Below are 22,731 nucleotides of genomic sequence, written 5' to 3'. Positions count from 1 at the left end.
TTCCCCAATTGTCAGGAGCTCTTCCTGGCACCCCTTTACACAGTTCTGTGGCAGAGTGCTTCAGGTAAGGCACTTCCAGAGGGCGCATTTCCAGTATGTTCCAAATGATAGGCTCATCTTTGAAATTTATGGAAAACTCCAAAGCTGGCTCAGTTTTCCAGAAAATCCAAAGATGAGCACCACATCAACTTCTCTGCCCTTCGGTGAACTGTGTCCTCTCCGTATAGGGCCTGGGTCTTGGCCCTGGGTGGGAGGCACTTCCTGGGAGTCCTGGCCTTGGGGGAGAAGTCTCTTCCTTGGGTACTTTATCTCAGCCCTAGAGGGAGTAGTTGTTCCTCATACCTGACAGTCCTGTATTTTTAAGAATTCTCTTCACTTCTTACTAGCCAATTCCCTGTTATTCTAATCCCCTGTCAGAGTTAATAGTTCTTTTTATGAAACCCCCAGTTCAGATTAGTGTTTGGCTTCTCTTCTGATTAGGCCTAGACAGACGCAACCAAGTAAATGTCCCTACGAGTCACCTTATACCACTTGCAGGGTGACTCTTAAGAGATGATACTATTGTGTCTGTAGTTGAGAAAATCAAGACTACACATTTCAGAAATCCTTTAGGGAAATGTCTTAAAATACCATGAAGTTGAAATGTTCTTCCCTTCAAGCCTCTCTGTGCCCATGGATGTCTCCACTCTCTCTCCCCGGCCCTCGCCTTTGCTGTTAGTTACTCTCATCCCTTTCTCTCCCTCTTCGCCTTTATAAACTCCATTTCTAATCCCAGCTCTGCCTTTAACAAGCTGTCACTTGACCTCCCTGTGTCTCAATTTCCTTCTTGGTGAAGCAAAGATAATAAAAGATCATAGATTAATGAAATCAAGGATGTGAACATGCTTTGTAATTAGTAGGCATCATACAAGAGCAAGGTGATATTATTTGCATTTATTAAATGGTTTTGTCTTCCACGTTTTTCATTTTTCAGTTGCATTTTCTTTTACAAGCTTTCAGGAGCCTTCAGGGGTGCTTGCAACCTAATAAAACATATATAAATGCCTATAATTATTAGATGAGGCAGAATGTGCTGGGTGCCAAAATAGGCGAACAAATAGGATTATGGGGACCCTGAAATTATAATTTAATTGTGGCCTGAGGATTTGTGGTTTAGTTCCAAGGAATAAGGAGAACCACCTGATCTTGAAGGATCTAAACTGCCATTTGTTAAATTACTGTGACACAGATGGGCCTTGTGCTAAGCACCTTACATGTATTATCATCTTTAATCTTTACGTTTATTCTTAAATTGTTTTATTATGTCTTAGACTTATTTTCAAAATATTTGGCTTGGAGACAGTTTTTTGTTCATTTGTTTTGTTTTTTAATTGAAACTCCCCTCCACTTTTAGGTGGGCAGTCAGTGGCAGTAAAGGTCTTCAAGATAGAAAATTCTACTTTTTATGCAGCTCTTCAGATATATTCTGTTTTTGTATATATCCATGGATACTAACATTTGAAAAATTGGTTAAATGCTTTCACCTGAGAACAAGAATAAATAGAAAGATTCTCCATGATAATCTCTACATTGAAAAAGGGAAATGATATGTTTAAGAATTATTCTGTCTTGTTTGCCAGTAGATAGTGTGTCAGTGGGTGTAGTGCATTCTAAGGGATGATATGGTTGACTATGGGAGGAAATGTAGCGTACTATTTAATTTAGAGATGGGTGCTCTTTGAATGCAAAGTATTATGTCAAATCACAGGGTGAGTGCATCTCCCAGTGGAAGATGTTGCAAAGTGCAAGTGACTGTGAGTTCTTCCAGAAAACACTAGCCCTCACGGCTTGGATTCTGCAAGATTCCCACCAAAGATACTTCACCTTTCTCTTAGGAAGTCAAGGGGTGTAAGTCTTCAGATTTATTAGAAAGCTCTTCTTCAGTTTTGAATTTCTTTGTGTTGATTTGTACGTTTGTTCTTTGTCAGTTTGCAGGCAAGATGGCAACTTCATATTTATTTGGCAAACATAATATGTGAGCATAGCATGTGCAGTTTTAAAAAACAGCTCATGTGAGATCAGTGTTTTCTGAAATCTGGCCTGCGTGCTACTGGCAGTATAAAGATGACAGGCGGCACACAGACTTACACTTTCAATTTGAATAGGCTTGTTGTTTGTTGTAATGCTTATGATGAAAAAAAAGCCTGGTGTATCACACTTGTGATTTCATGGATATTATTGGTGAAGTCAAGACTAGAGCAGGTAACAGCATCTCATCCAGACCAACTGAATTACTCGCCATGCTCAGGCATGCCCGGGAATGCATGGCTGCGGTCTTTTCAAGGAGAGAGCAACACTTTACATCCAGAAAATGGTAATTTTTAAATCTACGAAGTATTTGTAGGATATGTCATTGTAAATCAAGCCTGTGCTCTGTTTTTTTGTTGGTGGTGGTTTTCTATTTTGTTGCTGAACTAACATGGATCAGTGGGTATAGTGGAATTTTTTAAGTGTAAAGGTGCCAGACTGTGAAGGAAATGCTAATATTAGGGCATGATTTTGATGAAATCAGTCACGTATCTTCATATATGAAGACCTAATTGACTAATTGCCTGAACCATCTGCTGCTGATGTGAAAGGTCCAACTGCAAAGAAAACAGCTATCACACAAATATGATGAAAATTTTTGGAAACTTGTGTTTTCGTAAGCGAGATAAGAATGAACCTCTTGCCTTACATGTCATATGTTTGGAGATACACATTTTGGTGTGAAATCCTTTAATTCCACATGTTATTTTGAAACACAAAAGACTGTCCTGTATAAAACCTACCCCAGGGGTTCCTCAAAAAGTGAAACATAGAATTACCTTATGACCCAGAAATTCCACCCCTGGGTATATATCTAAGAGAAAGGAAAGTGGGTAGGCAAACAAATGCATGTACCTGCATGTTCACAGCAGCGCTATTCACAAGAGCCGAAAGATGGAAATAGCTCAAATGTCCGTTGACAGATGAGTGGATACACGTTTTGTGGTGTATACGGACAGTGTGATATTTAGCCATAAACAGAAATGAAGTACTGGTACTCTACACATTGTGGTGAACCCCCACAACATTACGCTCAGTGAGGGAAGCTTGGCACAAAGGGTCACATAGTGTAGGATTCCATTTCCATGAAATATCAAAACAGATAAATCCGTTGAGACAGAATGCATATTGGTGGTGGCCAGTGGCTGTGGGCAGGGGAGAATCAGCAGCAGCTGCTTATTGGGTATGGGTTTTTATGTTGGGGCAAATGAAAATATTTTGGGTCAAGATAGAAGTTGTGGTTGCCCAACGTTCGGAAGGCACTAATTGCCACTGAATTGTTCAATTTAAAATTGCTAATTTTATCATATGTGAATTTCCCTTCAAGAGAAAAAAACCTCACTCTACCCCGTAGCGTGGTGCGTGTGGTACTGCGTGGGGAATAGAATGAGTTTGTGTACAAGCAGGCATGTCTTGTCTTAGGAGTTGTGCCTGTTTTTATAGTTGCCTTCTCATTATGGTAAGTTATAGCAGTTTCCCATTTGCAGTAATAAGTGTAAGTTTCCCTTTTAAGATAAATGCACATTTTAAAGGGTTGATTTAAAGAAAAAAATAAATAATAAAGGTAATATTGAGATGATAAACGAAGGCTATTCACTGATGACTGAAGAATAGAAAACTTTAAGAATCATTATTTCATGTATAACTGAAAAATTGTGCTCTACACTGGAATTGGCACAACATTGTAAAATGACTATAAATCAATAAAAAATTTTTAAAAAATAATCATTATTATTCTGTTTTCAAGCCAATTAATTTTTATTGAATACATATTAGATACTGGATGCTGTTCATCAAAGGTGAATAAGATGTGTTTTTTGTGTTGGATACTTTCAGCCTAACAGAGGGGGTAAGCCATATCTGTAAATAATTTTAGGAAGAGACTGAATGTGCCAAGTGCAAAAACTAAAAACAGGCTGAGATCAAGACTAGGTACCTGTTGGATTACCAGTCCCACTGAAGAAAATGCTAGACTATATAGGGGGATAGGGAGCAGAGGCGTGCTTTTGACATTAGATACAAGGAGTAGAAATAATGAATAAATGCAACAGACAATGTGTTCAAGTTCCATAGCTGTGGCTCTTTCTTACTCTCCCATTTTCTCTCAGCCCTGGGCTCCCCTCTCCCTAGCAATCTCACATTTAAGCATAATGGATACAGAGCTTAAGCAGTGGCCTCTGGAGCTGGACTGTCTGGAGTCAAATTCCAGTTCCAGCATTTGCTCACTGTATAACTTCGATCATATCACTTGATTGTTCTATTCCTTAGTTTTCTCTTCTGTAAAATGGGATATTAATTGTACCTACATAATAAGCTCGTAGTAAAGCGAAATTGAATGATTTTGTGAGTAAAGCATTTGTAACACTGTTTAGCACATGGTAACTGATCGACAAATGTTAGCCATTATCATCATCTCTGATTAGTAAGTCCTGTCTGTTGTCTCCCAAAAACTTGTTGTAAATGTCCCCTACTAACTGCTTTAGTTTAACACTTTATATTGTCACAATTGCAGTTTTGCCTTAACTAGTTTTGCCTCTCTCTGTCCTCACCATCCCCTCTGTGTCACTTGACTGCCTGAGGAATTGCTGCTGATTCTTAAAAACACAGCTCAGGTGTCACGTCTGAAACTGGCCTGATTCTCCGCCGTTCAGGCTCCCCACATGCGTTCATGTCGCCTTGAGCACACCTCCACTGTCATGCGTCCCACATCGTATGGTGTGCTTGATGTTCCCTGGGCTGTGACCACCTTTAGGGTTGTGAGGAACTGGGCTGACTCAGGTTTGAACTTCCAGCCTAAACACAACTAAGGTAGATGCTTGTTAATTGTTTGAGGGGAGGTGGGGTGAGGGTGGTGAATGTATTGCCTTTGTTTGTGAAAAGTTAGCTTATAGTCTTTATTTCTAAGGCTGAGGTGAGAGCAACTGGAGTCTAGAGGTGAAGACATTCTCCTCTAGGAGTGTTGGAGAGTGTCAGAGGATCAAATTAGGCTTCAAAAGGGTGGAGCTTGATTTGCAACTTAAGAACAGGCAGAACTTGTGTGAACAGAGGAGAGGCTCCAGCCTAGCCAAGGGTATTGTTTCATGAATTAAACGGATGGTGGGAGGAAAATTCAGCATCTCCAAAATAGAAGAGACCACTTGCCGAGGGTGTGTATATTGAGGGAGGGGGAGGAGTTATATGTTGAAAAGTATAAGTACCTTCCTATCTATCAAGAGCATGAATTCTAAAGGTTTATTTACAGATCATATTTTGGACAGGATACATCATGTACATTACAGTGAGGTTTCTGGCCCTGCCCAAAATATTGTATTTAACTGACTTAAGTAGCTGACCTATCCCATGGCCAGTATTAGCCTGGGCTGCAGGGCCCGGGGACAGGGGGTCAGGAAAGGCATGGTGGATGCTGGGCTTGAAGACACAGTGGTGCTGGAAATTGAGCTTTGTTGTTCTATCTAATCTCAGTTTCTCTTTCTCTATCTAGTGAAGTTTCTCCAGCGACAAGGCCCCCTCCTGCTAACTTCCTTCAAATAGCACCCCACCCAAGGTTGCCAGGATTCCAGAAGGCTCCCTCTCACCACCAGCCTTCCCCATCCCCTGAGGGCAGCAGCTCTTTGCTAGTTGAAGAAATTTGACTGAACTCATTCAGATCACCAAGGTGGCAACAACTGATAGCCACCTCTTCCTGGCAGCTGTACTTGGTGCAGTTTCAACAGACTTCTTTTTAGCTAAAATGAACCTGTAATTGCTGGAATTTCTGGCAATAGTACAGAGCAAACAGAGAGAGGGAGGGAGGGAAGGAGGGAGGGAGTAGGCACAAGAGTTGGAGAGAAAGTTTCTGGGAGGGAGAGCTGGCACTGTAGAAGATAGAGACAAGGAAAGCCTCTGCTAATTTCCCTTTCCACTCTGCCTCCCTCCCCCAGGCTGTCTTCTGTGTAACACTTTGTGTGGATTCTCTTGAATCCATAGAAACTATAAGGTGAAATTTTAAAGAAAAAAATATAATTCCCATGGCAGTTCTGGGTAAGCAAGATCTGTGTTTTCCCAGTTGTGTGCAAATCTGGGATGGCTTATAATGGGAAGTGGGGTTGAATAAATAAGGTGGGTCTGGGGTTGAGGGGAACTTGAAAGTGGAGTCAACATTCACACAAATAAAGAGTCAAGGAAGGTTGAGATGATGAAAGCAATAAGGAAAGGCATAATTAATTACACATTTTGGATTAGAAAAGATGGCATGTCGAATTCACTCTTGGCTGTTGTGTGATTGGTTAATATAGAATCCTATTTTTTGCTGCTGATTTTTCATTATTCTGGGACTTAATCCTTTAACTGTCAGTGGCAGTCTCCCTTGCTGTCCAACTGTTCTCTATGGCTTCTGAGCCAATCTTTCTTTTAGGATTCAGGATCCTATAGGCTTTTATGATTCTTGTATTTCCAACTAGTGCATAGGAACTTAGACACTATATTTCCTCTAGCCTTTCTAACCATACCCCAGAACACACTGAAGATAGTGGTTAATGATCCGCATCAGTGAGCCCTCACAGCTGCAGAAGCCACCACCCCTCTCCGCAACCCTCTGCATATGTTAAACCTTGTGAATAGGCTCTTCCCTATGGGGAACTGCATTGTCTTTTATTCTTTATATTGTTCAGTATGTTAATATCCTTGCCATTTCTACTCTGCCAGTTGCATAAAGGGGGAGGCCGAGAAATGGAGTGAGAAGGGGTTTTGAGACATTTCCTCAAACCTAAATTATAATTCTCATATTGGAAGGGAAGTTTTGTAAGTGTTTAATCAAATATGTATATTTTTCTCTCTTTTGAAAGTTACAGGGGCTCGTTGGCATTGGCCTTCCTGTGCTTCATTTCTGTATTTTACTCTTGACTGCTCACCATACCTTTTGAGTTACTAGTTATTGGTGATGTGCAATGGCTTGCTTGGTTGAATCCACTATTTTATTTTTTTTGTTCAATCTAGTGGAACTGTTATTGTCAAAATTGGATTTTGTGATTTACTCTTTCATCATCACTGGTTACAATAATTTAATAGGATGTAACAGTTTATAAAGAATATGCTTTTATCCTTTTCAATTAGCAGTCTGTAGAAATGAGACCCTTTTTCATTTTTCAATGTTCATTGGTCTAGGTGGTGACAAGCCAATGAAACACATTTTCTTGGTTTCTAGCTTTACCAATACTGTCTTTACTTAGACAAATGATAACTGGCATTTCCCTTCTTTATTGTAGCTGTTTCCTTTGTTCAGTTCACTTCATCAGTCACTTATTGAGCCATCCACCCCTCCATCCACCTGTCAACTGAAGAAAAACATGCAGTCCTATTTTATTCAGGAAACATACTGAGGACTGTAGCCTGAGAGACAGCCTCTCAGATAGCTCTGAGGAACTGTTCCAAAGAGGTCACCCAGGAGCCAGGATATATAGGAGTTTTTGCTGGGAAGACAAACAAACATGTAGTCAAACATCAAAAGATAACTACTAATCACAAAAAACAGACATCTCAAGTTAATGATTTTAGTGCTTTTCTATGTATAGGAAGATGCAAGAATCTCGGCTCATTGAAGTTACTCCTCACAAATGCATCTGAACTATCTAGGGCCAGTATCCTGTTTTTCTCCATCCTGAATCCCCTCAGGGTACACTGTCTTAGTGCTACCATGGCTGATGGCTTGATGGAGGGCAACATTCATTGTTTACTGAAATGGCAGGCAATTATTGTTTTTGTCTGCACATCAATTATAAAGTTGTTGTATACTTACTATCCTGGGCACCCTGCTAGGCACGCACAGTGTCTATCACACAAACATTAAAAGGCGTCATTTAGGTATACCATTTGCAATTGTTACCTTTTATTTATTTCTTACCATTCACATCTTGGTTTAGAAAATGTGGAGGAGGAGAAAAAAACTTTCCACTAGCATTCTAGGTTCTTCTGGATGATCTAAGAATTAAATTGACGTGTGACAGATTTACAGGAGAAAATCAAATTTAATTTTGTATCTATGGGAATTCCACATATATGAGAGGTTCAAAGACAGAAAGATAAAATGAGAGGTATATATGCCATCCTGAGCTAAGGAATGGGATAGGGGCCTGGGATTTCCAAGGACAGGAGGGTCATTCACAGTGAGACCAGAGGGAAGGGGGCAGGGCATTCATTCATTAAAAGAATGACTCAGCCATTGAGGATATCACAAGAACTGGTTAGATCCAACTAGACCCAAGGTGGCAAAGATTTGACTCCCAGTAGACCTTGAGCCTCATTATACGCTCACTGTAATACATTATCATGCTAAATGGCACACCCATAGGCGCCATGACAGTTCCAAGGCTGACCATAAAAGGCCAAAAAGTGAATGGTGGAGCAGTTCCCAGAAATCCTCACTCCTTCCCCAGAATAGTTGGAATAATCCTCCCACCTTTTAGCATATGAAATTACCCAGCCCATAAAAACTAACCACCCCCCACCCCCTGGCCACTCTCCTTCCTGAAATGGACTGCACTCTGTCTGTGGAGTATGTATCTCTCTAAATAAACTTGCTTTCACTTTTCTATGGCTTGCTCTTAAATTCTTTCCTGCACAAATCCAAGGACCCTTACTTGGCAGCCCATTCCATGGACTCACTCGCCTAAGACCTGGGACATAACCATCCCCTTGTGCCCCATTTTCCTGCAACAACAGGACTGTAAGAAAAGCAGATGTTGGGTAATTAGGTGTTTGCTCTGACATATAGATGGGCCACTCAGATAAAATTTATCTCTGGTAATAACTAATTTTGGAAAAGACCCCCAATTTAAATTCTTCTAGGTAGTTAAAGGGGGGTGGGGGGAGGTTTCTCTTGAGCTTGCAAGTCTTGATCGCCTTTAGCTCAAAGTATCCTCATACAAAAGTGGTACATTTGGGGGAGGCTTGTTCTGAACCCCTTGAGAAGTATAAGACCCTTTCATGGTTTCCTGCTTAATTATCATCTGAAAACCGAGCTTCCTTTTGGAGGCAAGAAGAACTTCTCTGTGCTGACTTGATTTCACCAAGATTGCCTCCTATGGTGGGGTTATTATATGAGTTATATATAACTGAGTTATGTATAATAAAGCCATAAGAAAGGCACTGAGTTATGTATAGTAAAGCCATAAGAAAGATCCAGCCACAACTCTCAGGTGTTTATAGTATATATATAGAGAGAGAGACTATTTGTTTATATAGTATATATAGTTTATAGAAACAGTTATAATCCAAAGTGGCAGGATCTGTAATGTTCTAAGTGCCATGGGAGTTTAGAAAACCTAGCACCGGAGTCTGCTAAGGGATGTGAGGAAAGGTCTCCTGGAAGGAGGTATGCTTGGTCACTTAAGTATGAGTAGAAATTGGCTTTGGTAGACAAGGAGGGCCAGGAATTCTAAATGGAGAGAATATCATATGCAAGACCACTGGGGTGTGAGAGACTATGGCACATTTCAGGTCTATGCCAAGAAATTGCTAATTGATTGATAAGAGGGAGCTCTGGGAATTGGCATTGGGGAGGTATTTCTGACATGGATGTACGTTGATCATTCTGCAACTTCAATTGTATAGCATCCTGTACCTTAATGACCTAGTCTTCCCTTCCTCTGACTATTTACTTCCCCACGACCAGTTTGAGAAGACCCTTTTTTCCCCTTTTTCATGATGTTTAGGAGTAATGTTTGTCTTTTTCTTCCCCCTAAAATGAATATTAATACAATACAGAGATGATTGATAAAGACCGAATTAGATTTCAGAGGACCTAAATTCTTGTTTTTCAGTTGTCTTAGCAGCCATGTCCCTCGAGTCAAATCATCTAATAACTGCTTCTTCACCGGTAAAATGGGAATGTTCACATCTGCATCGCCTACCTCAGAGTTGGGGTGAAAATGAAAATGAGACTCTTAGAAAGTAAAAGGTCTGATAAACTTTTTTTAGTTGGAATTCTACTGGCTGAGGCTGTCACTTAACGCTTAAATTAAGTAAAATACTTTGTGGAGTATCTGGATAGGAAAAGTAGGTTGAAAAGTAATTGACAAATAGAAGTATTCTTACCTCTTTATTAACTCCATATGTCTGCCCTTCTGACTGGAATGTTATCTAGCTTATGTCTGTGTTTCCAAACTTAACATGATTGCAGGGGAGGGTATAGCTCAGTGGTAGAGCAAATGACTAGCATGCAGGAGGTCCTGGGTTCAATCTCCAGTACCTCCATTAAAAATAAATAAATAAACAAATAAATAAATCTAATAACCTCCCCCCCACACCAAACAAACAAACAAACATGATAAATTTCTTTCTTCCCAGTGGTCCACCATGTATAACTTAGCTTCTTTCCAATTCTCACTATAACTATTAAATAGTAATGGATTCAAGACTGATGTTGGTAAGACATGAGTTGTTACATTTCATAGTCAACCTTGAATAGTTGACATCTATTAGGTAGTTTGAATTACTGATGGCTTACCCTGAATCAGTTGTGTTACTATATAGTGGTCTGACCTGAGTTTTGTTACGTTTTAGGAATATATAAGAGGGTTGTGCCTCATTTAATTAGGAATGGGAGGTTTTGGAACTATGGCCTTCTACTCCCTTTTCCATTTTTCCTAATCCAGTGACAGTACAGGCAGAGTTATTGGTAACAGGAAAAGACACTTAATTCATTTTTTTTCCCTTTGTCCCCACCTTTCCCATTAGATTGAGTGATAAAACTACTGGAATGAGATAACTTACCTGAAACATGCACTTCTGGGCTATGGGAATATGAGCAATTGCTCCCAATGTAAATATCCCCAACCACCCCTTCTTTAGATCCATGGTTCTCAAAGTCCGTCATCTAAGAATATTTCTGCAAGACAGAAAACTCTGTAAACCACTCATCTCATCCTGCTCTGGGACACCTTACCTAGGCCAGAAGAATGGAGAAGAGTACTGCTAGGCACAAGATGACATGATGACACTATTTTCAATGGAATGTAAGTGAATTATTTATACTCGTTTAACATAGACACTGTCATCACAAATAACGTAAGACTTACTGTGGACTACTGGGAGGCGGTTATTACTCCCTTTTCTCCTTTTACAACTTCTAGATGAGCTAGTTCATGTGAATTTAGATAAAATACCTATTCTAGTTCAAAGTAGAATATAAAATGATTATTGCTTTTTATCTGCCCGGCTCGAGGGAAATACTCTAGCAACTGTTTTGTTTTCCACAAAACTAAATGATGAAATGGTCTCGCTTATTTTCTCTTCATTTTAAAGTCTGTGGTACCATTGACACATAGTTTTAAAACATTCTTCTGAAGACCCAATGGATTAAATCATTTTTATGTCCTCTAAGTACTGCCCTTTTTTGAAGATTTCTTGAGAAAAGTGTGGTGCACATCCAAAATCACATTCTTCATTTATTTCTGTATTTGAATTTTTTTCCTTACAAGTGAGTAGTAAGGAAAGTGGTCAGTTTTGGCAATCAATAAACAAGAAAGAAGGTGTAGACAGCTTTTATCTGGGGCATTTTCAAGTCATTGAGAGGATATTTTCAAGTATTAACTGCTTTTTGAAATTATTGGCAGAATCCTCTTAACCCAATTTAACATAAAGTGGTCGAGGAAGATGAAAAGATTTTTTATTGTCTACATAAAAGAAAGAACTGTGGTTTTTGCATCATTGCATAAACCTAAGAGATGATGCACACATAAAAAGGATAAGACAAAACTGGATGCGAAATGCCAGCTTCAACGAAAGCTTGTCTGAGAACTTGACACTGAGCATCGTGGACCGTGGTTCCACGGGGAGAGCACACGAAGTATTTACACCCCAGGACGTGTTTCTCTGGTAAAGCTTTTTGTCCTAGATTAATCTCAGGGCTGACACTATTATCCCTTTTTTAACACACCCCCTTGTTACACTAGGATCTTTTCCCTTAATACTTCATAAGATTCGAAACCACCTGGATCCACCCCCCTCCCTTCACTCTCCCATCTGTTTCTGTGGCCCTCATGAATTCTTTTGGTTTATGGTATGGACCATCAGGTGAATTCTCTTGTTTTACTGCAGGTAGTAAACCCAGTCACAGCCCTCCCCTCCTTCTTCCCCCACCCTCCTTTCAGCTCTTTTTTTCCCAAAAAGCTCCATCGTTCAGCTCTTCTGTTGGTATCCATTTCTTATTAATTCTCCGAATGTTTTGAACTAGAGCTGAGATGTATGTAGCCGACAATGTTGCACAGTAACGCAGCATCGCTGCCCAATACAGATCCACTTCCCTTAAATCCACATCCTTTTCTTTTTAGGCTTGAGAGTGGTGAGGAAAGTTCCTGAGATCAGTGTGTGGGGTGAAGTCTGAGGAGGTTTGCTTTCTTAGGCCACTTACCCTCATGTTCTGACTTTTGCCTGAGCGTCATCTCCATGCCATCTTGCTTCACTTTCTAGTTAAAGGGTCCAAAATGTTTCTTGACCATTGTGTGCTAAACATTAGGAAGAATGCATCATCCATGTGTTGGAGGAACATTTAAAAACTGGAGACTCAGATTACCATGGAAGACATCACAGAAAAGAATGCAATTGGAGTTGGATCTAGAAGGATGAATTGAGTTTAGAAAAGTGGAGAGGGGAAGGAATTTCCTGCAGGAGGACTTTGAGAGCAAAGGAGAGAAAGGACAAAGCAAGCTGGAGAGATACAGAATGGGAAGTCTGGTAGTGAGTTCTGAGTGTTGGCTACAGTTGTTTGATTAATTCCTTGAGTGAGCTATTCATTCAAGAAATGGCTTCTCTTAGCTCACAGGGTAAAATCTAAACTTCTTTGCTGGCATATGAGGTCTTCTGTGCTTTGGTTTCTGTATATCTTAAAATGCATTCCCCTGAACACCATAAAGTCCTTCCATTTATATTGAAGACTTTTCTGATTCTCCCAGCATGTTGTAACCCCGAGACCTCCGTGCGTCTGCGCACACTGTTTCTTCTAGAGTCCACCTGGTGAAGTCCTCATTCTTCAGCCTCAGTTGCAGCACTCTTGTCACTGTTCCTCTGTTGCTGTAGAATCCTGGGCTTGTACTGTTAAAGCTTCTACACCATATCACCATATATTGTGCTGTCAGAGTACACGTTTGCTTCCCTCCCTCAACTAGAAGCTTCCCGAGAGCTCGGGACTGTGTCTTATTCACCTTCACATCCGTATCACCCAGCAGAGTACCTACCTAACATGTAGCAAGTTCCTGACAAATATTTGTTGAACAAAATATTTACTGAACATTGAATTTACGTCACGTATAGTTGGATTTTAAGAGAGTCATCTAGAAGCTGTGTGATTGCTGGATTCAAGATGGGAGATGCAGAGAGACCAGTTAGATGCATTTCTTTGAAGTAGTTCATTTGTTTAAAAAACAAATAAACAGTAGGGAGTAGATGCCTGGAAAATTGGTGAAGAATAAAAGAGAAGACTTAATGATTGGCTACTAGGGACGTAGTAGAGAGGGAAGAGTTAAAGATAATAAAGATTTAAGGTAATATAACAAATAACAGGACAGTAACCCTTGAAATCGTAAGATAAACGTGTCTTGTTTTCCCTCAGTCACATCTCCTGGTGTCAGTCTTTGCCTCACCCCACCTCTGCTCTGAAGATGAACACACTGTTACTGTTCGGTTTACTGTCACTAAGCTCGAGATTCATGAGGTTCTGATCTTCGTATCTGATCAGGAGTTAAGATATGAAATATAAATAGTTCAACCAGGCTGACTACAATTTCCTATCAAGGGAAGGTGTGCAGCGCATAGATTTTGAATGCATAAAGCTCGTTTCTGCTGTTGGGAGCTACAGCTGTGAGGTGCGATACCAGGCAGATGCACTGGGGTGCGCTACTGTGTAGCAGAGCTTAGCTGTGCATCACAGCTCTCAACTTTAAAACTCCAGAGAATTTGATGAGAGAGGGAGCCACAAGAACATGACAAATGATGAGAGTTCAAACCTTAAGAGAAAAATGGGCTTATTGGTAAGAGACCTTCTTTTCCTTTGTTTACTGCTGTTACTTATTCATTAAAATAGCAAGCCTGTTGTTTTCATATGTGGCTAGGAAGCGGTGGACAAAAATCAATTTTATATGTATTGTAGAATTCAGGAGACATATTGGTAACCATGGAAAAATCATAGGAAGCGTGTACAAGGCTTGATTTTTGAAAAAAATCAGGAAGGAAATTTTACTTTATTTCAGACTGTGATGTAGATGTATTTATGTAGCTTAAATGTAATACAGGTTAAGAAATATATGTATTTTTTAAAAGTTAAAATAAAGAATAGTGACTTGTGTGGAGATACATAATTTCACTCATTTACCAGAAGGTGGCACACCAGATTCTTCTTAAATACACAAAGGAAAGGAATAATATTAATACGAATATAAAACAAGCTGTATTTAAAGATACTTTAATGTATTTTTAAGCAAAAAAAAATGTAATTGTTATTTGCTGGGTGAAGCTTATTGCTAATACATGACAAATATGAATTTAACCCATAGTAGCTTTTTGTGATTCAAAAATAATGTACGTGTATAGTAAAAGTAGACTTTGAAATAGTATTGCCATTAAGGAGATGCTGTTTTGAATTTATCATTCTAAAAAAGAAATAAAATACTTGCTACCTACCTTTTGCATAAGAAAGAAGTCATTAGGTGTTGGATAACATTCTGGATAAGGTTTCTGCCAAGCTCTTTTTAAAGATACTGTTAGACTATGACTTAGATTTAGTTGTGACTTTAATAATGCAATAGTGCTTGTGAGATGACCCAGAAAAATACCAAAAGTGTTATTTTGAAGAAGTTAGATAAGGGTAATGGTTAGTAAAATTCACTTTCTATAAGCTAATAACAAGATAAATGAAGTACATGTAAATAAATTGAATTTTGTGGTAGAGCTCCTCAAACAGCTGCCAGCATACTTTAATTTTTTAAGAGAGTTGACTGTTGCCAGCATCTACTGCAGTGCTTCTGTAGTAGTCCCTATTTTTAAAACTGCATTCCTGAGACAGTACCAGAAGTATGTCTGTTCAGCATTGCCTTTTGTATTAGCCCAAAGGAGTTAGCTATATTGACAGAACTTCACAAAAACAAAATCTTCTGGTTAGGAGACAACACATCTATTTATATGTTTTTATTAATTACAAGCAGTATGAAAATAAGAAAATTTGTCGTAAATGAACCTAGAAGAACATTAGCCATCTGTTCTCTGAAAGCCTGTAATGTGTGTCATTTGCTTTCGGGTTTTTATGGGAAAACAGTATATCAGCAAAGAATGGAACTTCAGGCTTAAAAAGCTAGAAAATGACAAGGCATTCCAAGGCTGAGTATATATTTACTGGAAAAGTGTTTCCTTGTGTCCAAATTTGCCTAGTTTAGTCTTTTAGATCAGCTGCCAATAAACGTTGTATTTAATGTCAATCTTTATTCCAGACTTTCTGAAACAGTAAGAGAGCTTCTAAAAACAAATAGAATCTTATGGCTTGCTAGTTAAGGGTTGTTTTTTTTTTTTAAGTTAATTTATGTATTTTAAAATTGTTCTGTGTGGTCTTAACTGTTCAGGATTTATAACTATGGTTTATTAATTTACAGATAAAATAGTTGCACAGTATGCTTTGAAAAATTTGAACCTAAGTACAATAAAAGCACAATTAACCAGATTTTTTTTTTTTTGCACTCCACTTTCAGGAGACGGAGGCAATTATCTTTAAAACAAGCCGATTTCAAGGATATATTCAAAAAATCAACTTCAGGGTATGTCCAAGGGTCTGCATTTTCCTCTACCTTTTTGTCAATGAGAATTTATTTTCATAAAAAAAGACCCTGAGGTACTAGAAGACATTCAGTCATCAAGGAAACTTTCAATAACCTTTAGGGTACAGTGTTTATTAAGACCAAAAAAATTTCGTTTAAAAAAACACCACGTGTCATGGAATTGTGCTTGATAGTTCTTGATGTGTGTTCACAAACACAATTTCAGTTGGTTTTCATAACATTTTTGGGAGTCTGGCAAGGAAAGTGGCATCTTCCCTATTTTCCGGACGAGGAAGATGACACCGGAGGTTGCGAAGCTGGTTGGTGGCAGAGCTACAGCCAGACCACAGGTGCCCAGCTCTGTCCTCTTCTACATCCTTCCTCATCGAAAAGTTTGAAACAAGTTTTGAACTTCTACTCTGGGTTGCACAGTCAGTCTAATTTATGCTACCTTTGCTTTCCAATTGCTGTCCTTCACAGTTTCCCACATTACATGTGTCTGTTTGTCTGCCTCTGTATCTGTCAGCCAGCTGGAGACTTGCTTTCAGATTCTCCCAGACCTGGAAGGATCTGGAGTGTGGGAGGGCAAGATAATGGCTCTGGACGGTGCGGATTGACAACTAGTGGTGAGCAGCCAAAGCTGATGTGCTGAGAGAAAACAGTCTCACTCTGGCGAGGGTCATCTTGAGTGGGGGTGAGCGACCTCGACTTTAACGCAGGGTTTCTCCAAGTGTAGTAGACTAAGCCTGAAAATCAGCTGGAGTGCTTGTTTAAAATGCAGAGTACTGGTTCTCACTTCCAGATTTGTACGTTTTCAGTATTCAGCCTCATTGATGCTTATGCATACTAAAGTTTGAGAGCATCTGCCATCAAGGTATAGGACTTTGCTTTGGTATATGTATCGGAAGGTAAAGAAAAGAGCCCCTTTTCTCTGTATAGCATCCAAGTTCCATGTCAGCACATGTGGGGACAGGAGTCGTGCAGGGGTGAGGAGTGACAGCTCTGGCTTCACCCATTGCCATGTCTACATTGGAGGCGTATCACAAGAGCTGTTGTGCGTTATGGGGACTGTGAGGCTTGTGTCTTTTTAGACTCGAAGAAGGTAAAGGGCAGAAAGACTGCCAGTACCTGGTGAAAAACATGTGAGTTTTGGTATTTTTAAGAGTTAACCTATCCCAGTTGTTTCAAATTTAAATTTAATTTTTAAAAACTGGCTACAACGCTAGGCTGTGTAGGATTCTGGATAGTGAAGGCTTTCCGGTAGCCATGTATTTCTCCTAACTCATGTTGCATATGTGAATATGCAGTCTGCCTGATCAAATTTTAAGGGATTTGTGGCCCAGGAACTGTGTTCTTTAATATACGTGTAACCACCAGCAAAGTCATAACTCCTCATTGCTAATTGACGGTTGAGCTAATTCAGCAAGCACCTCTTCTCTTCAGGTTTTGGGCTTGGCATAGTGAGTTGATCGATTTTGGTATTTGTGACTTTCAAGGAGTCTATCTTACCCTGTTAGTAATGGCTAATATACTAAAGAGGCCTCAGTATAAACAAATGTATTTTTTCCCCCTTAATGGAAGCACTGGGGATTGAACCCAGGACCTCGTCCACACCAAGCACGCACTCTACTACTGAGCTAGACCCCCCCACCTCCAACAAATGCATTTTAATTGACAAATGTGAAAATATGGTCCCAGTTAATCAATTTGCTAATGCCTGTTCCCTGTTTAGAGTATCAGTTTAAGCTCAATCTTGCTGCCGCTTCAGCCCTCTATGGAGTACAAGTTATGCTGTTCTGTGCTTTACAAATCTGAATCTCAAAAACGGGTGATTCTGGAAATCTCTAAACATAAATATTTTTGTTTACTGATTGAGCAGTATCATACAAATTTAAACCAAATGGCCAGACCCTGTAGTGGAAGACTCATAAAAATGCTCAACAGTGTCTCTGACTTAGATCAGGCTGAATAAGGAATGAATGAATAAATATATGCTAGCTAAAGGGAAGATGTATTTTACTCAAGTGTCATGTAGCTTCAGAATTCCATGCAAAATAACTGATTATTTAAAACATATATTTGATTTTGAAGACATGAAGTGGTTCTGAAGTACTAGCTGAAGTAGACAGACTGAGAAAGCAGTCAGGAAACCCAAATTTAAATTGCATCTAGCTAAAACCTAGGGTCAACCTAGAGGAGGAATTCTGTTTTTCATTCCCTCGAATCAGAATCGTATTAACGTTAGTTAGTAATAGAGCTAACTAAAGAGAGAAAGGAAAAGAAAGAATTTTGCCCAATTGGACACCCGTTACATCCAAGTAATGAAGCTAGACATAATTCTAAAATAATGTGTCATTAGTTCGTAACACATGAACACTTTATATAACATGAGTTAATGATGTCTTACATCATAGGATTTTCATCGAATTGCTAAATATGTTTTTCAGGCATAGCAATTTTAAATTGCACACTGGTTTCTGTAATTTAGACTTACTACCATATATCTGGCATCTCTCATTATAAATGTTTCTATACCTCCTCCCCTCCTTTTTTTTTAAGAAAAAAATCTTTAGAACTAAAAGTCACCCAAGAGAAGAATTCTGAATTGGAAAATGAGAAGGATCTCAGAATAGTCATGAAAATAGAGGTATTGAACTGGTTGCTAAGTCTCTTTTGAGACCACCATAGTAGGCGGATACTATAACTCTAAATTATACCTTTAAGAAAACTATTGGACCCCCTGTCATGGCAGTGGATCACAAGGTTCAGGGTTGAAGTTCATTCATTATATAGCTAAAACCTTTTATTTTTAGACAATAATAGTTTATATGGATATTTGTATAGGAAATTTAAATTTTAATGGTTAGGCCTGGGAAATGGTAAAAGTAAAATTAAAGCAATTGAATTTAACAGGCACTTTTTCATGGAAAATTTAAGTGATGGTGTATAATCTTAATGAATCATTAGGATTAGCTTTTCACGAAAGTGTTTGCTTCTAGTTAGCAAAATACTATTGTGATTACTCTAGGAATTTGTAAACAAGATTTACAAATACTCAAGGAGAAGAAGAGATGGAACAACTAGGTAATTGTCTAAATCTCACTTTTGGCTATAGCATTTATAGGGCACATGGGAATCTTATAGTAACTCTGGATAAAAGGATATAAATATGATTTTTTAAGGTAGTAGTATTATTTCATTAATTTTAATTGGGATATTGAGGAAAACATCTTAATGTATTTTTCTAAAGGTCTTTCAGTAACTCAGATTTTTATAAAAATAGAAGTATTTCTGGAAGAATGTATAATATAGCAACTGTTGACTTTCTTTAATTGGCATGCCTTTTGAAATTGGATATATGATGTGCTTATTATTTTAAAAGTTTTTCAGCCATTATAGATAAACATTATTAGAAATTGTTTACTCTTGTGAACATAGTTCAGGATTTATAAAAATTAAGATTGTAATATTTCTTATTACATTGTCATCATTGCAAATTTTGTAGTTTTGCTTCTATATTTGATATCACCAAAATAAAACAAAGTAACAAAACTATTTGAAAAGCTTTATATGCATATATTTTTAGTCAGTAGAGCCATATTCTTATGTTTTCTTTTAGTAACACTGTACATTTTAAATGGCCTTTTACTTTGATAAATTTGTGGGTTTAATATACAAATACATCAAAAACTCTGACAATAGTCTGGCTATTTACTTACCAAATGTAATACCAAGAGATACTTAAGAAGTTGTTCAGAGAAGACTAAACATAAATTATTATTATTTGAGGTGAGAGCAGAGATTTTTCAGTAGAGCAAAACCATCATCACTATAAGTGATGCCGTTATTTTATTTAAGAAAGCATGTATCCTGGGTGAGTTTCTTCAACATATATTTATTTTTAACAAGTTAATGTGTATATTTAATTTTTTTCTTTTAAGGACTCTATAGCCTAAAACCATTATGTTAACAGATGACTATTCCTTTTACCTGAACTCTGCTTTTAGTGATAGTGGAATCAATAACAACATTTAAAAAATCTTTCAGGATATATCCTGGCTTCAACACACAATTCTTATTTAATTGCTCCTCCGCTTATAAAAACTTCTCTTTCAGTTTAATCAACACATACTTACTGAGTGCTTTCCCATGTGCCAGGAATAGTGATTAATTAGGAAGATACAAGGATTCAGGGATTCCTTCTTGAAGGAGGAGCAGGAATTTGGGGAGGGCATCTTAGGCAGACAAAGAAGCAAGGCTGGAGCACAGGGGGTGGAGCACTGGATACGTTATCCCTATTTGATGATCATAAACTGTCTAAATGGCTTTTTTCAAACAATTTAAAAGTAGTAGTGCAAACTCAGGCATCTGAATAGTATATATGTAAAAATCATCGCTTTCCACCACTATCCCTCCCAGTATCTTGGAACACTTTGATTTGGGGTTTAAGGCATTTTTTTTAATAGATGGGAATACTTAACAATTAATTTAGTTGATGCATGTCGAAGATGTATAAAGACTTACTGGGGCATATGGACTTGGGAATCATATGAATGAAGAACTCAAGGGTAGCACCCCCCTTCCCCCCAAAAAAGACCCAACTCAGCACAGATTAACAGAAGGAAGAAGAAAGGGCAAGAGCACCTGAATTTCTCATTCAGTGCAGATCCTTTTTTCAGCTGTAGTGAGATTGAGTAGTCAGAATCTGTGGGTCATTGGGTCTCCAACAATTGGATTTTTCTTGTTGTCTGCTCAGTCCCTCCTACCCCAACTCCTGTCCTAGCCCCATGACCTAGTCACCTGACCCCCAGTTGTAACAGGTGCTACATAAACATCAGGAACCACTCTCATTCTGACTTTCCATTCTCCCTCCAGCCAGTCATTACCTTACCATACCTTTTTCTTCTTTGTTCCCCTTACCTATTGTTTCCTGTCTTATCAACTCACCAAGTCCTCTTATTGCTGTTCTGTACCTGACCTCCCCGCAACAAACAAACCTTTAGTACCCTGATTTTCCTTTGGAAATGTCAAAGATGGAAAGAGTACTTCCCTTCACATGACTTGTGCCATCACAGCCTGAGGAATTTTCTATGCATGTACACACACTTGTGTGTGAGTATGTGCCTGCACAACATTTGTGTTTTTCTACTTGTTTGCATTGTGAAGGAGATAGGTACCTTATTAATCCAAGGCATGGTCATGGTGACAATAATCTATGTAAATTCTTTGTGAGACTATATGGATCCACATAGTTCTGTTAAGGAAGTTGACTTGAGTGAAGGTGCTTATAAAAGATGGGATAATGACTTTCCAAAGTAGCTGTCTTTGAGAAACATCTGGGATTTTCCATTTTGATCTCAGCAAGGGGACATATCTGAGTATCTAGTAAGAAATGTTTAATGCATTTGATATTCAGTTTCCTGAAACCAAGAGGAGACACACATACACAAGTATATATAACCATTCATGTGAACACTTCTATTTCCTGTAATAAGGAACCCTGAATGTATGAAGAATTTTGCTCTGCTGTCCAGAAGTTCATTTTTTGGTGTGCTTTAAAGGGTTTAACAGTCCTCCTTGGTTGCCATCCAAGTGCTTTTACTGATTGGTAGAACATAAACAGAGCACACAATTTGGCATGATCTACAGTCTTGTCTGAGCAACAAGAATGACATGGATAGCCGAGATGCGTCTGAAGAGACAGTGTCAGGACTGAGCAGAAGATTACACAGTGCCCGCTCACACAAACTGTGCTTAATGCTATCATTTAGTGGTGCCTACAACAGGATTAACCACAACTTGCAAGAAAAAGGTAAGCTAATTCTTAGGGAATATTGGGAAAATATGGAGAAAGACGTTAGGATGTGTGACATGTTAGTCAGTTCCTTTCACGAGGTGCTGATACTAGAGACAAACTGTGGCAGTCAGCAAGCAAATTACATTTTTGTATAAAGTTATTCAGAAACATTTATCTTGAGAAAAAATTAGACTCTTGGCCATATATTTCACTTTTCCCTCATCCTGTGACTGGCTTAATTTTTGCTTACCTTTTTCTCCCAGATTTTTCTTAAACATCTTCTGGAATTAAGACTTTGGAAATGGTCTTTCTGCACATTTTTGTAGTTTTGGTGTTTCTTTCCCACTTCTGTCTTTGAGTACATATAATTGGAGGAATAAATAGCTCTTTGTAGTTCTTGTTATTTTTGAATACATTGAGACATTTATAGAACGTGGTTCACTTCATATGGGAACAAACATCTTATGGAACAGTCTCGTCGAGGAGGGAAAGGAGGATTCGCAGCGGGAGTCCTAGACGAGGGGACGGAATTTGGTTTCTAGTTCCAGTTCTGCTACTAGCTAGTAGTGTGACATCAGCAAGTTCACTTCTCCGGGCTTCAGTTTTTTCATCTATACAATAAGTGTATTGAGCAAGATGATTTCTAAGAGTTCTAAAAAATTACAAAAATCTTCTCTTTCTACATTGGGAACTAGGGAATTCTGTGTTGTCAGGTTTGGCCAAGAATGACTCTTTTTGTGGCCTTGACCAAGTCCCAGCATTGTCCTTTGTTTATTACATCTCTGAAATACACATTTCACAGGTATTTTAAAGTGATTAATGTTCATACAATACTTTAAAGAGCTTTTGTGCATGCTGTCTTTCTTCTGTCCTGTTTTGTGCCATTGTCCATAGTAGAAACCAAGTGTTCTGTAAATGAAATCAGTATTTCCTATGATGTGAACGAGGGCTTTTGACATTTCCCAGTCTAAATATTAAAGTAGTGGGACCACTGAGCCTTGCATAAAGTTATTTTTAAAATACATGTTTAATCATTTTCTTCCTTTCACTCTGTAGGTGAAAACATTTTCATTCTGGGAATGTAATGGCAAT

At 38.6% G+C, this 22,731-nt stretch overlaps 1 protein-coding gene across 4 annotated transcripts in view; it reads left to right on the top strand.

Moving 5' to 3' along the window:
- The window catches only part of KLHL13 (kelch like family member 13), a 159,928-nt gene that overhangs the window by 77,452 nt on the left and 59,745 nt on the right, over positions 1-22,731 (top strand). Inside the window, exons 1-2 of one of the 4 annotated variants that reach the window (XM_072955702.1) lie at positions 14,008-14,069; positions 15,777-15,842. The exons of the other annotated variants lie outside the window; for them this stretch is intronic. Coding sequence (XP_072811803.1) covers positions 14,029-14,069; positions 15,777-15,842 — 107 coding nt within the window. The 5' untranslated portion in view covers positions 14,008-14,028. Of the gene's footprint in view, positions 1-14,007; positions 14,070-15,776; positions 15,843-22,731 lie in introns of those variants that run through there. 4 annotated transcript variants of the gene reach the window in all.

Source organism: Vicugna pacos, chromosome X (assembly GCF_048564905.1).
Source record: "Vicugna pacos chromosome X, VicPac4, whole genome shotgun sequence".
NCBI lineage: Eukaryota > Metazoa > Chordata > Mammalia > Artiodactyla > Camelidae > Vicugna > Vicugna pacos.
This window is presented reverse-complemented; position numbering and strand designations above follow the sequence as displayed.